The sequence below is a fragment of the Marmota marmota genome, unplaced genomic scaffold (genome assembly GCF_001458135.2).
Source record: "Marmota marmota marmota unplaced genomic scaffold, marMar, whole genome shotgun sequence".
In the NCBI taxonomy this organism is placed as follows: domain Eukaryota; kingdom Metazoa; phylum Chordata; class Mammalia; order Rodentia; family Sciuridae; genus Marmota; species Marmota marmota.
In genome coordinates this window covers 8,541,217-8,558,498 of record NW_025999925.1, presented here as the reverse complement: position 1 = coordinate 8,558,498, position 17,282 = coordinate 8,541,217, and the positions used below count along the sequence as shown (strand labels likewise).

The 17,282-nt window shown below is 40.0% G+C and overlaps 1 protein-coding gene across 2 annotated transcripts in view; it reads right to left on the bottom strand.

Annotated features, from left to right (window-relative positions):
- Rasgrf2 (Ras protein specific guanine nucleotide releasing factor 2) overlaps positions 1–17,282 on the bottom strand; it is a 238,540-nt gene that overhangs the window by 131,192 nt on the left and 90,066 nt on the right. For both annotated transcript variants that reach the window (XM_048800210.1, XM_048800208.1), the window contains exons 3-9: positions 16,763–16,910; positions 14,471–14,560; positions 12,020–12,273; positions 7,851–7,930; positions 7,271–7,464; positions 1,934–2,043; positions 1,031–1,149 (exon numbers count right to left, since the gene is read on the bottom strand). In XM_048800210.1, the coding sequence (XP_048656167.1) occupies positions 1,031–1,149; positions 1,934–2,043; positions 7,271–7,464; positions 7,851–7,930; positions 12,020–12,273; positions 14,471–14,560; positions 16,763–16,910 (995 nt within the window). The remainder of the gene's footprint in view (positions 1–1,030; positions 1,150–1,933; positions 2,044–7,270; positions 7,465–7,850; positions 7,931–12,019; positions 12,274–14,470; positions 14,561–16,762; positions 16,911–17,282) is intronic.

The window sequence follows — 17,282 nt, the reverse complement described above, 5'->3', positions numbered from 1 at the left end:
GTTTTCCTTCCTTGTAAATAAATAACGGAAAATAGAATGGCATGCATTAAACTTTTAAACTATTCTGTATGAAAATTAATGTGCACAGCACAATATTCAGTTTGATGAGGTAAAATAAAAGATTTTAAGCAGCCTATTACGGTAGGCAAAGGCAATGCAAGTCTATTCAAATGATACTGGCACATCAAAACCAGAAATGAATTCGAGCTCCAAATTTATGCTCCACTCCTCACCAAGTACACAACTGTAAATGTGTGCAAGATACTAGGTCAATTGCTCCCTCCCACAATACCTAAGCACTTAAAAATAACGGACGGGGTTGACTTCTTGCACTTTCAAATAAGAGCTGAGGAGGGTGTGCACTGTCCAGTTGTTACTTCTCCACAGCGTCTGGCACAAATATCTTCAACTCTTCAAAAGCTTAATTTATCAGGTGATGACCCCAGAGTACATTCCACATACAGGACAACTTCACCATTGCCAAAGCATGGTCAGGGTCGATCAGGAGAGATTCCATCTGGTAAGTGGAATTCAATTACCAGTTGAATCAAATTATATCCTGTGGGGCTGATCCAGAAGTGCTGATGAAAAATGGGAACAAGAGACAGCTGTTTTCACTTCGGACATTGTCCCCACTCTTATGTGAAAGGGCTTTGAGGAATTCAAGTTTTTCTTGGGCCTTTGCCTGGATATCATCACCACCTGGCATTGCCACTCCAATTGGCCAGACCGACCTGTCCTCCTTGGAGCTGTAGAGAATGTCCGGTCCACTGAGGAGGAGAGTCCAGTCAGAGTGTAACTTACTGTCCCACTGGTGCTTTACTATTATTGTGTTGCTGTGTTTCATGGCCCCTGAAAAGAAACAGCACAGAGGTGGGCCTCAACCACAGCCTCGGTCAAGGCCACAAGGGTGTCCGTGGGAACTGCAGCACTCACACACCTAAACCAGACCTGCTCCAGAATGCATCCCTGGATCTGCCAGTGACACTGTGACAGACGTAAGTCATGGGCCTGTTTCACAAGGACTTACCTTGGCGGATGAAAGTTTGGCTAGTGTCCAGCAAAATGTCGCAGCCCTCTACTATCATCCTTTCGATGGCAAGGTTTTTCCTTATATTTTCTGTGTCACTCACTTCATCGTGCATCACCCTGTCAGACAACACAGATGGAAGGGATGGCAGTGAGACAGCAGTGACCTCCCTAGCACATAAGCAAGGAAGAGCTGCACCTGAGAAGCTCAGTTTTGAACTCCTACTGATTTAACTGGGGCTTTGGGGCAAAAAGACTGGGCCTCAAAAAGTTCTAGGCTTCAACAGGTTGTGACCCAAACCAAGACCAGTGTGCATGAAGATTCTAAATGGTAAGTGGCTCAGTGATCGTGAGCATCCTTGGAAAACTTGGCTTTGAATGCAGCTGGAAAGCAACACATCATTTTACCTACAGCTCCCTTCATTGAAATTAGTAGAATTTCCTAGAGGTGCAGTAAATTCTCTTAATTCCCTTATACCATTTATCCCTGAGAAGCCAAAGAAACAGAGGTGTAAATAAGTGCCCATAACCATAACAAGCCATTAGGAAATGAACTGTACATTCTCCACCTTTTTATCAAATCTGAATACAAAACTGCAACTGAAAGTCATTTTTCTATTATGATGAAAAAAAATGGGAACATTTCCAAACTTAAACCAAATTACGCCTAATCTCAATTACATAAAATTCACATGCTATAAAAGCTTTTTCAAAGATATATTTTTTTCCCTTGGTTAAAATTAATGTGAATGATGATTCAGTATTATCTCACAGGCTCGCATTAAACTTTGAGGTGACTCTGAGCCACTGGATTTAGGTTTTGCTTTCTTGTTCCTGGGTTCACACAAGAAGACTCAACTGCTGCTTTCCCATCTCAGGCCTTTACTGTAAGTTCTCTGCATACCTGGACAGCTCCTCTAGCTTTGATTTAGCAAACTCCAGACTCTTCCTTTCCACATGCTCATGGGGTGTGTGAGCCAGGAGTTCATGCAGTGTGATGATATACCTGGGGATCTAAACGTAAACAAGGCCAGCGTGAGCAAGGTCAGGACGGGTGACATAGGGACTTTCTCTACAGTGCCATCATTACACTGAAAAACTCATTGCTGCTCTTACAGTTTTTCAAATAGTTAAAAACACACACACACAAACACATAAGACAAACCATGCTTCAAATTTAAACACACACCAAAAAAAAAAAAAACTTCACAAGTAAAGGTCATCATAAATAATAAAGTGTTGTAGCTCAAAGAAACTATTATTTCTTTCATTTTTTATAAAACCATAAATTTTCAAATAGCAGTTTTCAAAACCTGGTTCATAGGAAACATAATCTGAAGTCTCTGATGTTTGCATTCTAGATATTTTTGTCTGTTTACATGATTTTTTAAAAGTTTGTAATCCTAAAGCAAAGTTCTTTTAAAACTTCAGAGAAGATATGTTCAACATTCTGATCCTACTTTATCTCAATTCACCCTTTGGCAGTAAAGGGCATTGTTTCATTAGATCATTCTTTGTACTTTTGTTTATTAACAGACTAGCTATTTGAATTCTCTTAAAAGCAGAAACTCCACCAACCTTGTGAGGGTTTTTATAGACCAGAGTAGAGATCAGGTTATAATGATTTGACATACTCATGCTTCACTGGTTTATAAAATAGTTTTTTTTTAGAAAGCAGAGACTGTGGCCAGGCACAGTGGCACATGCCTGTAATCCCAGAGGTTCAGGAGGCTGAGACAGGAGGATTTCGAGTTCAAAGCCAGCCTCAGCAACGGCAAGGTGCTAAGCAAACCAGTGAGACCCTGTCTCTAAATAAAATACAAAATAGGGCTGGGGATGTGGCTCAGTGGTCCAGTACCCCTGAGTTTAATCCCTGATACGAAAAAAGAAAGCAGAGACTGTGGCATGAGCCACGGCTCCCATAGCACTGCCTACTGTGCTCAGGGATGCTCTGGGCTTTGTATATGGGTCTGGTCCTCCGGCAACATAAGGATTCATTCTCCACTTTCCAGGTAAGGAAATAAAGTGTGAGGAGGTTGGTGACTTGCCCAAGGCAGCCTCATGGTAAATGACAGTTGCAGCTATGCTCCGGGCTCTGATGGGGCACCCACCAGCTCCCCGCAGAGCCTTCTCACTAGATCACTTCCATGAGCCCCAGAGCCCCAGTCAGAACTTTAAAGAACTTGGAAAATGAGAACAGAAAAACAGCTTGCCACAGCCCTGTGTGCAGCTTTTCTGTCCTGAGGGGCTGGTGGCTCTATCTGTGGATCTGCTTCTGCTCTTGTGCAGGGGTAGCTTTAAGGGGTTATTTACTCACATCTTCGGAGTGGCTATCTTTGTGCACTAGCACAGTTGGCATCAAGCCCATTAGCAGAAACATTGAACTGCACTTGCTGATCAAGTGACAGTTTCAGAAAGCACAGATAGACCCCTAGGTCTCAGGAAGGCAGGACACAGGAAACCGTAGAGTATACAGAGGAGACCTTCTGCCTCTTCATTTATAGACTTCTTTAGGGCTGTCCCACATACAGCAGTCTTCTGGGGTAAATATGCATTCAGATATCCCTTTCATTAGTACAATCCCATGATCAATAAAAGTTTGCAAAAAAGTTAACAGTTCCACAGAAAACCAAGTCAATCAATGCCAATGTACTCAATTTTTCATAACAAAGGGGCAGGAGTGGGAGAGCCTGACTACTTAGAATGCACTGAAACCCCACAAAACTAAGTTTAGTCAATAGCTTCGAGATCCTCCTCCATTAGTTAAATATATTTTAAAGAACTCCCTGGCTAAGATTAAGTGGATGGAGCTGAATTTGGTAAGTGGCCCTTTCTACTTTCTGGTGGAGGAACAAAGAAGGGCTAACACTGCCAAAAAGCAGGCAAAGGAAGTTTGCTGAGGAGCAGAAGATTCTGCAAAGAGCTCTTCTGTGTGTTGGAGAGCTGATTACAAATCGCTTCTCCAGAAGAAGACCTAAGAATCGTAGTAACTGTCTAAATGAATCATAACTCTGCTTTCAATAATGGCACAAGTACTTGTCATTTCACTGACATTAATTAGCTCGATCTTCAGTAAATCACTAGATAGAGCAGCAAGTGACTACCTTCCAGAGAACATCCAACAGTGCTCTTCTCACCAGGAGCAGATTTCATGATCTGCTGAGGCCAATCTAAATACCAGTCAAGCCACTGATTTGGCTAAATAAAAATCACGTTAATGACTATATTATTTTCCATAACAAATTCCTTGGCAATACTTGAACTTACTGGTCTGACAGTTCAGTTGGGAATAATTTCACAGCACCATCCAAATTCTACAATTCCTCCCTGTTTCCATAGTTCAATATGACTCAATTAACAGCAATAACTAATTTACTTAACAAAAGGCACAGAACGATGTAGAATATAAATCACCCTTTCCTTTCTAGAGGTACATGGACTAAAAGCTTACAATTACCTCTCCCCTTCCTTCTGCCCCCATATCTAGGCTCAAGAAAAATCTTAGGCCAGAGCCCCCCCCCCACCCCCCGGACAGTATAAATCTGGGTCACCTCTACCATTGTTTCCCTACAGCTAAAATTGGATAGTACCCTAGCTTCATCCTAAGATGTCCAGCCCTATGAGGGAGTAAGGCAGAAGTACTACTGCTAATTCAATGTACACAGAGGGGAGACCCCTCTGAGTTAGCAACACCTTCATGGCTATTTCACCTCATTAGTGAAAGGTCCACAAGGGAACAAGAAAGATAGAATGAACCCAGTAAGAAAGCAGTTTCAAATTTCTAGCGCCCCAGTTGGTTCATATGGCTTCTTTTTGGAAGAGGCAACAGGGAAAAACACTAAGTAAAGAAGACAGATGAGAGACACAAGGGGCACAAGCCCTCAGGCAGCAAACTTTGATGATTTCTCCTCTGGGTACATTCAAAATACTTACGAAGAAGCAAATAAAGACAATTCAGTGCACTTTCAATTTGCTCATTTCTTTCTTTTTTTTTTTTTTTAGTTGTTGGTGGACACAATGCCTTTGTTTTAATTTATTTAGTTTTATGTGGTGCCTCACATGCTAGGCAAGCGCTCCACCACTGAGTTACAACCGCAGCCCCTGTCTTTTTCTTGCGGCTGAATTGAGTCTGACTAAATCCCTCATGCTTGAAGCTTCTCCCAGAGCAAATGCTCTTACAAGCTGTAACCCTGGAACCCTGGAACAAGCCAGAGAACCTCAATATCTGAGCCTACAACTAATGATTCTAGGGCTTGGGGATCACCACAGTCTGGGGGTGGGTTCCTAAACTACACCAGGCTCCCTTCGGTAACTACACGGTTACCCCACCCAAACTGTCAGAACCAGCAAAGCCCCCCTGGGATTGAAGAGCCAGAGAGCTAGAGTGCTCCGAGATAACTAAAGCTCAGCTGTGTATGCTTTGAGATTAAGGTTTTTTCAATTATTTTCCCCAAAGCAAGAACCAAAGGGTGAGTGAGATGTCAGGTCTCCTTGAGATTCCCCAACCTAATGTCCTTTTTCTGACATAATGGGGATTGCTTATGATCAATCAAAATATTGCTGTTGGTTTTAAAATCTAGTAGAGGAGAATGTCTCCACTTTTTAAAGAAACCCAAAGATCTTTCCAAGGTCCCCACATTCAACTGTACTTGGGCACCCCATCTCCAGGGCAGGTGCAGTTCTGCTACTTTAAAACACTGAAAGAATCAAGAGCAAATGCAATAACATGTAGAAAAACTTCAGTGGGCTGTGAGAAGGAAACTAGGTCCCTCTCTGAATGTCCCGTGTACCTGTCATAACTCTACCTTTGCACAGTCACCTTGGGACAGTTGAATAGATAAAATTTGGAATATTGAATTACAACTAGAGGTTAATGCCCCAAATTCAAAATTCAAATAAAATCACAGGTTAGAAGAATTATACATTATATGAAAATGTTTCACTGTGAATAAAACCTAAAATTCCAATTATGAATGTAATGAAATAGAAGTTCAAAATTTTTCTTGTGAAATATTTCCTCAGAGAGGCAAAGAGTTCAAACAATTTCGTTCCATAAAAAAAAAAAACAAAAATAACATTATAAAATTTCACTATACTTAAGTGGTTTCAAATGCATCTTTCTGGTTTTTAAAAAAATCTTACTAAATTTCTGTGGCAACTTCCAGGAATTCAAGCAGTACTAACAAACTTAAAGATAAACAATTAAGAACCACAGTAACATTTCTTTCTTAGGCTAAGAAATGATGGGCCTTGGGTCAGAGCCACCTGCTCAGGAGGACAAAACTCCCACAGTAACCATAACACACATGATTAGTAGAATCGGTTTGCCACATGACAATTTGGAGGACTCACCAGAAGCCCCATAAATTCCACAATGGGAACACTCAATGCCTTTCCAAAAGAACAGAATCGACAGTTTTCAAAAGAACAGGAGATTCAATACACATTTTGGCCTCTGCCATTCTCACTCCAGAGCTCTTAATGGCAAAACCCCAGACACAGGAAAGACCCAAGTGGCCTTGATCCCTTGGTTTGCTCTAGACCCCAAAAATGAATCTCAGGTCAGAGCCACGACTCTACAAGGCCATCTGAGTGAGGGCCTCTGGTTCTGAAGTCTCCAGAGCCTCTCTAACCAGGGGGGTCCTCCTTTCCTTCCCCAGAGCCGCAGCCAAAGGAAACTCAATGGCAACCAAGACAAGGTGGGGGGATGGGCCACAAACAGGGGCCTTCTCCCCCCAGTCAGAGCAGTCCCAAGAAACGTTTATGCAACTAGCACAAACTGGAACATTTGCACAGAATCCTATTTCTGTAAACCTAATAATATTTTTAAACATGCTGGAGGAGGAGACTCCAATGAAAGAAGTCTGTGTGGAATCTTTCTATAAAGAGAAAATTGTGCTGTTCTTCAAAAAATTCATTCCTGAATTATTTGCTTCAAAAATGCCTACTTTCTGGTCTGGGGATGTAGCTTAGTGGTAGAGCACTTGCCTAGTATTTAAGAGGCACTGGGTTCGATCCCCAGCACTGCAAAATTAATTAGTTAATCATTAATTTCAAATCACCAAGAATGCCTGGATTCTTATACTCTAGACAGAAGACGTGTTTGTTTCAGGGCCAGGCTTAAGACAATGTCAGATGATGCATAACTCTTCATTTATACTTATATGTATTTACATGCCTTGTGCTGATCACAGTAGGCATCAGTTACAATGGCTTATAGAACGCATCCCAAGCAATTTACCTGAAACATTGGATAGGTCAAGAACGTTTCCAGCATTCTTCCCTCACAGGCAGGGTTGGCTTCATATTGTTTTAAGAGTTTGTCAAAATCTCTGTTTTGCTTACAGTTGGCAAGGACTTGGAGGCTGTACTGGTGATTTCGCACAAATTCTTGATAAATGTTCAGCATGGGGAGCAAAATATCAAACAGATCAGCTGGAAAAGAGAAGTAAACATGCTGTTTCCCTTGGTGCCTGGTAAATTATCTACACTCAACAGGAAGAGCAAGGATGGGCTCCCAGCACCAGGCATCACACAACATAGGGCCCTAGTCCTCATGCCTGAATAACCTATCTGTGTTAGATAGAAAGTATCAGAGACAGACAGTGACTCCAGCCCCAAATTACCTATGACAAAGGGAAAGAGTCAAAAGCTAACTGCTAAGGCAGGGCCCAAAGAACCTAAAGTGCAATGACATGGACTCCCGGTGGCTAAGGAAACCCAATGTCAACAGGGACATTCAGACGGCTAAGGCCAAATGACATACAAGTTATTATACTCTATCTGTTGCCATTCCATGAGAAAATAATGAATGCACTTACCTAAAATTAAAGTGGGCCAGTTTGCAATCCTTGCCTTTAGTCCTTGGTGAAATATTTCATGAAGAAACATGATGGTTTCACTATGAAAAAACAGGAAGATCATACAATTTAGTCACTATAGAGTGTCTGTTATATATATGATGTACCAGTCTCACAGGGCCACCAAACTGTGCACCCAATAATAATGTGGACTACACTAGCCTCTACAAAGGCATTTCTCTTTTAGATAACCTCAAAAACTGAAAGAAAACTGAGATATGCTTCCAATATTGGAGAACCAAATCACTGTCTTATGACCCTCTTCATCATTTTTAAGTGAGCTTTCTGCTGTTAGAATGCAGCACTTCAACTGATAATCATAAAATTAAAATTATGATCCTTTTTCTTTTTGTATTTGATTCTAGAAAACTCAAGAAAAGGTTTCTCTCACAAAAATGAGTTTTTATAGAAGGAGGTAGAGGGCAAAAAAAACACAGTGAAAAATTCGACAGGACTCTAACCATTCCTAAGTTACTCAATACAGAAATGTAAAATTCTTCTGAAAAGAAATGCACACAGATACTAAAATGAGGACTATGCATAAATTAGGGATCTAAATTCCTACTATGGCCAAGAAGGGTAAGCACCAAAGTCAAAATATCTTTTTCTTTCTCCTCATTAGAATTAACCCACTGCAGTGAGCCTCTGAATGACAGCTTTTCTCAACTAACACATTGGTACAATTAAATACAGAATTATTTATCTCAATGAGATACCTTGATTTGTATCAAAATTTATTACAACAAACCTCAAGAAAAAAGTTCTTACTATTTCCAAAACTAAAATGAATACAGCTTGAAGATTATGACTTTGTTGTTGTTTTATAGAAATTTCAATGAATCCTTTTATTATCTAAGGATTTCTAACCACATCTAGTTGGCAAGTCCATACTATAGATTGTCTTTCAATCAGCATTCTACTCTCATTCTAGGCAGAGAGAATGGCAAGCTAAAACTGCATTTCCCAGATTTCCTTGAATATATGCTCTGGATGTAAATGCATTTCCACCAATGCATGCACTTGGCAAGACATGGAAGACTGAAGGAGACCACATTCCTGTTGTATTTTCATTTCTAGGAACAGTTTCATGGGTCTGTTATGGTGGTAGTGGTCATGGCATTGGTTTCCTAAGCTCTGGGTCACACCTATGGTGCTCTGCCCTTAAATTCAATATTCCAGGGGAAGCTTTACTCCTCCAGCCCTTCCAAGTCTATAAGCAGAGAATTCCCTCTATCGGGAGGTATTGCTCTATCTTACCTTGAAAACTAACTGATACATCCAGCTTCATATTTTGATACCTGGATGATGTTTAGAAGACAGATGAAACAGTGCTGTATAGAATTAGGCAGATTACATTTTCTTAAGTATAAACTCTGCGTTGAAACCTAAAACAACTGACTTGCCTCGGGCTTCAATTTCAAAGGCAAGGAAAGGGAATCTGGTTAAACAACAGTTAACGACAAGAAACACCCTAAGTCTCACCTTTAAAAGCATATCTCTTCAAATCTATCTAGGACTAGGTATGGTAAACCATTACATCTATAGGAAAAGCTTTTTTGCATCACCTCCCCAAAAGAGGTACAATATCTCAATTCTAAAATTAAACAATATGCTATACCTAGCCTTTCATGTTTCTGATTAAGCAAACCAATGGATACAAACCACTAGGTGCAACCCAAAATCAACATGGCACAGACTCTAATAGCATCATTATCAGGCAGTGTGGTTTTTCCATCCCATCCACAGCCATCAGAACTGTTAAAACGGCATTCTTGGGTGACTGACATATCATCAAAATGCTAGCTGTACTTTCCAGTGATCAAGAGCTACCACTCAGGCCCTTTAGGATAGCTGACATACTTGAGTAGAGCTGTGGACATTGCCACTCAACGTGAGGAAATGTCCCTCCTTCCTTTCAACAAAAATTCTTTAATTTTTTTTTTACTTTTTAATTTAATTAAAACTTTAAAAAATTAAAAGTTATTGTTATTGGTTGTAATTAATGTTATTATTGTTATTGTTATTAATGTTATTAATGTGATCATGTGCCACTCCTCAGCCTTCCTTTCTGCAGCCATCCACACAGTCCTAGTCATTCTTCCTACCTTCTGGAGATCTTAGCCACCAGCTCACTTTCTCCAACACAACTCCTCTCACAGTTTTTGGTGATTCCACTCTGCACACAAACCACATTTCAATATCCGGGCCTCTCAGGTCTTTGAACCCCCTCTCCAAACATCTCGATCCCAGCTGACACCAGTCAATGCCCCCATTGACTATACTCTAGACTTTGTCACTGTTAATAACTGCATCCTATTCCTATCTCAGTTCTCTGACCACCTCCTATTGTTTCAGTCTGCTGTCTTTAAGACTCTTGACTCCAAAAAGCCTTTCACACAGACAGGACTTAAGTTCACAGGTCTGACCACCTTTGCATTGACCAAAATACCTTTCTACAAACTTTAGATTCCACGGGTCCTTATATCTCTTCTTTGCAGACACTTTGAATTTGGTTGTACTTTTCTCAATTCATCAGATTAGCCTTGCACAACACCAACCCCTAACATCAACCCTCCACCCACCTGCACCTGCATCCACGCAACTAAAAGTAGCTAAAGAAAAACATGCAACTATACAGACTGGTCTCAGTTACCACCACGAGCCTAATAAACTCACATGGGCTCATAGTGCTTCCCAGCAACTGCACTACAGCTCCCTGATCCACCGACTCCCTGCTCTACTTGACCACTATTCACATCTTCTCCTATCTCATCCAACTATGACATTTCCTCTCCCTCTGCCAGCTGATATCCTTACTTCCTAGTTACATGTCTTTGTCCTTTTCCCTCCTTTATTCCCTCCCTGCTCATGTTCCCATTAATGCCAGTCTCTCCGCTTGTGTATCTTGTTCTCTACAGTTTTGCCCGTATAAGCTTGCTGCTCCAGCAATCCTCCCCTCTCTTTCCTGCATCATTTCCCCCTCTTTATTACCTCTAGGTACTACCCTATTTCTCTGCTCCTATTTATAGCAAACTGCCTTGAAAGAATTTTCTATACCCACCCTCTGTAATTCCTATGCCCTATGCCATTCTCTCCTAAGGCCCCCTAAATCAGGCTCGCACTTCATCAAAGCTACCCTCAGCTCCAAGTTGTTATATCCACGGTCAGTTCTCAGTTGTTTTCTTTGACCTTTCTGTCATAGTTGTTCATTCTCTCTTGCTGCTAAGTGATCCTCTTTTCTCTTCTTTGCTACTCTCTCTCTCATCTTCCTAACTTCTAAAGGGATTAGTGCTCCTTTCTCTTCTGTGATCCATCACTGTCTTTTGTGTAGAAGGAGGGAGATAAGATAGTATATTTATATCTGCTTACATCTAAATCAAGAAACTGTAAAAGGCTATAAGAAACTAATAAAAATAGATACAGAAATTGGGCAGAATGGGGTGAACAGAGACAGGATAAGAGTGAAACTCTGATTTTTTTTCATGTTATTTTGATGTTTGCATCATGTGAGTGTGTTATCTACTCAAAAACAAATAAGCCATTAAAATTTAAGTAAAATACCCAACCACTCCTTTCCCCCCTCCTCTCCTATCCCTTTTAATTTTTCTCCTGGTACTGACCACCATACAATTTACTACTATATGTTTTATTTAGTCACTATTCATTGTCTTTCTTCTCACGTCAAAATTTAAGTTCTGTGAAAGCAGGGATTTTCTACTTTATTCACTAATTAATCCTCAGCAATAAGAACACTATAAATATTTGTTGAGCAAATAAATTCAACAAGGGTTCTTAGTTTTCACTCTTCCTAAAATATCTTGTGTAAACTGCACATAAAGACCTATTAATCAGTTTGTTCCCCTCAGTTGCAAGGGGGATTCTTTTCAACACCCTCACCCCACACACACATAATGACAAGAAAATGTATGTCAAAGAAGAAAACTGAGAAAACGAGATGCCAAGATTCCAAAGATGTGCTAATTTGGACTAATGAATGCAACGATAGCTTTCTTATTTTTAACATCATAGGGATTAGTTTTTGAGATCTTGCTTTTAAAGCAAGGCACAGATTGTTTCATGAGCTATCAGCAGGTTCTTCTCACGACTCTCAGATTTATGCAAAGACAAACCTGTTGAGAAAAATACTGCTGACGTCGTCGTGGCTGATGGGCGGCTTCTTGGAGCTGGCGGCCATCCGCAGGGGCCGCAGGAAGCCATTGACCAGGATGTAGAGCTGGTGCACGTACTCGGACTCGGCCTCCACCATGGTGAAAACGATCTGGTTTCTCTTCCTCATACTCTCAGCATGAGGAGAACAAATGTAGTCTTGCACGATGGTCTTCCATTTCCTTCTGCACAACCACCCTCGCATGAAGCTCTGAACCTGCAAAACAAAAAGACAAAAAGGAACCTCAGGGAGACGCGAGCCTGGCTTTCTAGGCTGGCCATGTCCATCCTGTGTCATGTAGAATGCTGCTCTCATTGGCACCCCAGTGGCACCTCCAGTAGAATAAATAACTGCAGAATTTCTCCAATAGGAGGACAATGGATTATAAATATCATTTTTCGCAGGTTCAAAAGTTTCTTCCATAGCTGAAGCTCCATAGACCTATCTATGTGGACTCTGGAAATATAATATTACATATGAGCTAATAACACTTCAAGAAAGAAATTAATCGAATCATTAATGCAATGTCTATTTTTAATAATAAAGAAATATATATATATATATATATATAATGTTTAAATTGTGATTAAAAAAAAAACATGTACTTTGTAGAACCTTGCTAGCCTCTAAAACTGAGTTGCTTAGGACCTCATTAAGTTGCTGAGGCTGGCTTTGAACTCCTGATCCTCAGCCTCCCAAGCCGCTGGGATTACAGGCATGTGCTACCACGCCCGACTTAAGAACATTTTAATAGAATTGTATGAAGCAGCTATTGCATATATCTGGGGAAATCTAGTGGAAAATTTCTGTGAATTATAACCAATTCAAGTTGTGGTCACTTTTCCCCATTTTTAAAAAAATTGGTGCATTATAGTTGTGCAAAATGCTGTGATTCATTGTTACGTATTCATACATGCATACAATACAACAGTATAATTTGGCCAATATCATTTCCCAGTATTTCCTCTTCAAGTTGTGGTCTCTTGAAGTAAAATAAACAAACAAATAAATATTACATTTTGTCAAGCATAGAGATGCAATTAATTTGTAAACATTCATTTCCACAGACATTAGTTTCATTTGGAACATAAAGGACATGAAGTTAATTTCAAACATTTTACAAGTTCACAAATAGGTTTAAAAATTACTACAATTAAGAATCAGGGCTAAAGATGTAGCTCAGTGGTAGAACACTGGCCTAGAATATATGAAGCCCTAGTACAGCCCCCCCCCCCAAATAATAATAATCAGGAAGATAGAAAATGTAAAAAAAAAAGTGTTTTATCATTATTCTTCCATGTATTATATATATTTTCAAAAATCAACTTAATTGAGTTTTGTGTTAAATAAAGTCTTATTTACTTGGACAGGTGTTCTCTGCTGAAAAACAGCTAGATCTGTTACTTACCAATAGACCTGCTTCTACAAGAAAACTGAAATGAGATTTTATTAATAGCTTTATTTACATGCAACTGCATACTATTAAAAGAAAAGCAACAGAATTAATCTTGGAACAGAATAACAAACCAGATTAAAAAGAAAGAGGTTTAAATTCTAAGAAAGGAATGGTGTTATTTCACTTTTTTATTTCTTGAAAACCGAAAACTCTCATCTAGCCCAAAGAATCATTTCTATTCCAAATTCTGAGCAATTCTTGGTTAAGATTTTGTTACAGCTAAAAGGAAATAATTATTTAATATAGAAAAATATGAGTAAGAAAAAAATTAAGATTCAAAATGTATTCCAGGAAAAGAGCTTTAAATAGGAAGCTTCATACCTGATATTAACAAAGCTGAGTGTTTTACCCAGGTCAGTTAAGACCATGGAATCAAAGCCCAAATGATATAAATCGAAATACAGTGGACTAGAATGTGTGCCAGTATCTGGCTCCTCACAAAAGTTGTGCAATTACAAATGACAGTAAGATGGAAAGGTCTGTTGCTTATGTGGATATTCAACAAGAGACAACTGTAAGACAAATCTGAGCAGATGTATTGATTTATTTTACATTCTCAAATATAAAAGAAATCCTAAATAAGCACTAAGGATCGATGTTAAGAGAAATATTTTTGAAATGTAATTTTTAAAAATTCCACCAAATATGCAAGAGGCACAAAATCAGGAGTTTCAATAGCACTTAATTAACCCAACTGGAGAACACTATTCTCTTAATGTCCAGTTTTGGCATCCCTCCCAGAGAGTCCAAAATAGGATTCTCAGTACTGGAAAGAAATGGCACACTGAAATTTTCCAGAGCAGCCAAAATTGGACCATTCTGAAGGGCATTCTGAGTGTCATTAACATAGAAACACGAAAGCTGTTCCAAGTTCAGGAACACAGTAACAAAGATACCACCACAGGATATACAGTGGTGGCCATGCTCCCACAGGGCCAGAAGCCTCCAATGCCCTACCTTTTTAATCTTCTTGATGTCTGGATCCTCATCTTCTTGGTTGCTTTGGTAAGGGCGCATTCGTTCCTTGGTTTTATTAAGAGCAATAATCTATAACACAAAATTAGTCCATTTTATGATTTGGGAAACAGTGGAGCACAGCCATAACCCACAGGATGTTCTGCCTACAAAGGTGGTCCACTGAGATATTCAGGGAATGTCTGCTTTTTTGCACCCTTTATTTCTCTGGAGCTGAGGCAGGGAAGTATGAATTTTACCTCTAGCCTGGTGTTACTAACAAAAGTGAATATGTAAAGTGTGTACTAGGGTCTGTGTTTGAAGACATGTTAGCCCAGAACTTGGCCCTCCCTGACCAGACCAAGGCCTCCTGGGACCTCAGTGCCTGTTGTCCTCTCTGCCTGAAGACAGCTGCCCCTGGTGCATTGTGCTCCCCAAATGCAGGGTCACTACACTCAAAGCTCATTTCCCATAATCATCCTGTGTCCCTCCAAATGCACATGATACAGCAGACTCACAGCCCTCTTTGGAAAATGGTAAGTAAAAAGGGAACCTCAGAGGCCTGGAGTTGGTCTAAGACAGTCAAGAAAATTCCTCAGAAAACACAAAAGGGATTGAAACAACCTGGGATCTCTCCACGAATCTCCAGCTCAGTTCTGTAACTATGACCAAGAGGCCTTTCAACTATGCCTAGCAATAAAATACACTGGACTACCCATCAACTGTGGACTCTTACATGCAAAGAATATATACAGACTTATTAACAAGAAAGCATGTAGAAGATTGCTACCTCTGATCTGTCTTTGTCTCCAATACCAAATATATTCCTCTGCCATTTTCTGGCAGGGAAGTTGGAAAATAAAAGGAGTAGAAAATAAATTATGGTTCCTGTCAAGCAGCCACAGAAGACATACCTGCTACTGACAGTTTTTAGCTGCAATCTATATTCAGACTAAAATAGAACATAGTGAAGACAGACAAGCACACATAAATAAATATCGGGGAACATCCCTTGTGCTGAGTTTCTCTCATGGAGTAAATACCAACCTCCTTCACTTAGCAGACAAGCAGCATCTGCTCTAGCTTACTCTGGTAAAAGAAAGAACACAATAATTTTGTTTTAAATTATAGTGCCTGATATAGTCTTTTAAAATGCAGGTTTGTTAAGTTTTCTGTTGCTGTTTTCACTGTATCAGATATCAGGGTCGGATTGGGAAGCTGACAATTCTAATGATATGGTGAACACCGTATCATCTCAAGAAACTACCCCATTTCAGTTGGAATCAGATTGTCTGCTCTGCACACTGAAGGCCATGTACCCAGGGGGCAGGAGATGAAAACCCCTCACAGGATTTAGGGTAAGTCTCAGGGGAAGGTGGGAAGAAAAAAGAGAAAACTATTGTCTGATGACAGTAAAAATGACAAGAGTGTTGCCAAGGTCAAGGCACCTGAACTGTCTATCAACAAGGATACAATCAGTAGTAGGTTTCCCGCTGTCCTGTTCCCTTCTTGGAATCTAAGAAGATACTAATGTATCTCTGCTTAGAATGAGGATGAAAATCTCACTGTGTACATTCCCCTTCTCTTCCTCAGTTATTGTTCACTTCCCACGAGGACCCATAGGATGGCAAGGAGTACAGTCAGGCTTCTCTACATAGACTGAGACCCAGGACAGAGGGAGGCACAACGCCATGGCTGTGGCCTCTACCAACACCTTCTGCTCTCCCTAGGTTTCAACCACCTTCTCTGGTGGTGCAGGGCCTGAGAAAGACACACTCTGAAAGGAAAGGCCAGGAGAGGCAGGAACCTAACTTCAGGGGGAAATGCACCTTAGCCAGTCAGTGTCTTACAGCTTCACTGAAATGGGCTTTTCAAAATTCTGGAGGGGAAAAGTTTGGATTTCTTTGATCCTGAAACAGAAATGTATCTCTGAATTAATTTCTGGTTCTTTCTCAGATGGACTTTAATTAACTCCATGACAGATTCACAGTTATTATTCCAAAAGCCAATCTGAGGATGACAGTTAAATGCTATGGGCAGCTCTTGAAGTTCTGATCTAATGAAGGATATCAGGAGCACAAATAATCAAAAAACAGCATATTATCCTGATATGTCCCTGTAACACATTTACCTAATACTTACAGATTCATGTCTAGATCAGTAGCCCAGCCACACTGCTGACGGCAAAGGAAGTCAGCCTGGGGTGAATATTTTGCCCTGAATATGCTGTAGATGTTCATGAGGAGATGACAGTAGATGGGAAACAATGAGAAGGAGTCTTTGACTGGAAAATACCTCTGATTTAAGCCTTTCAATTTCAGTATCTTGATCTTCAAGTTGATGTCGGAGTTGGTTAGCTGCAATTTTTTCTGTTTCTACGATCTGGACTAGATGAATGTACTTCTGCATCAAGACTTCCCTCTCGATCAAAATGTCTGCATAACTGCCGAGAAAATTGCACAGTTAGTCATTGAAACATTATTCTTCTATAGAGTTCGTTGCAGAACAGCAGACACTAAACAAAGATCCCATGAATCCTGTTTGATTGTAACTCTTTCTTATATAAACATTAACTTTCAGTTTATATTGGTGTCCTTCAATGATATAGATTTTGAATCATTATCATTTTACATACTCTTTACTAAGAATTCATTTAGTGATGCCTGCTACCCACAATTTTATCATGCAGGTGAGAAAAGAGCAAAGGATGTCTGAATCATTTTAAAAAGAAAGTAGTGTGGTTTCTTTAACAAAGAAATGGATATCTTTTGAACTGATGGCACATGCATTTTCAGGATTCCATTCAAAATATTTC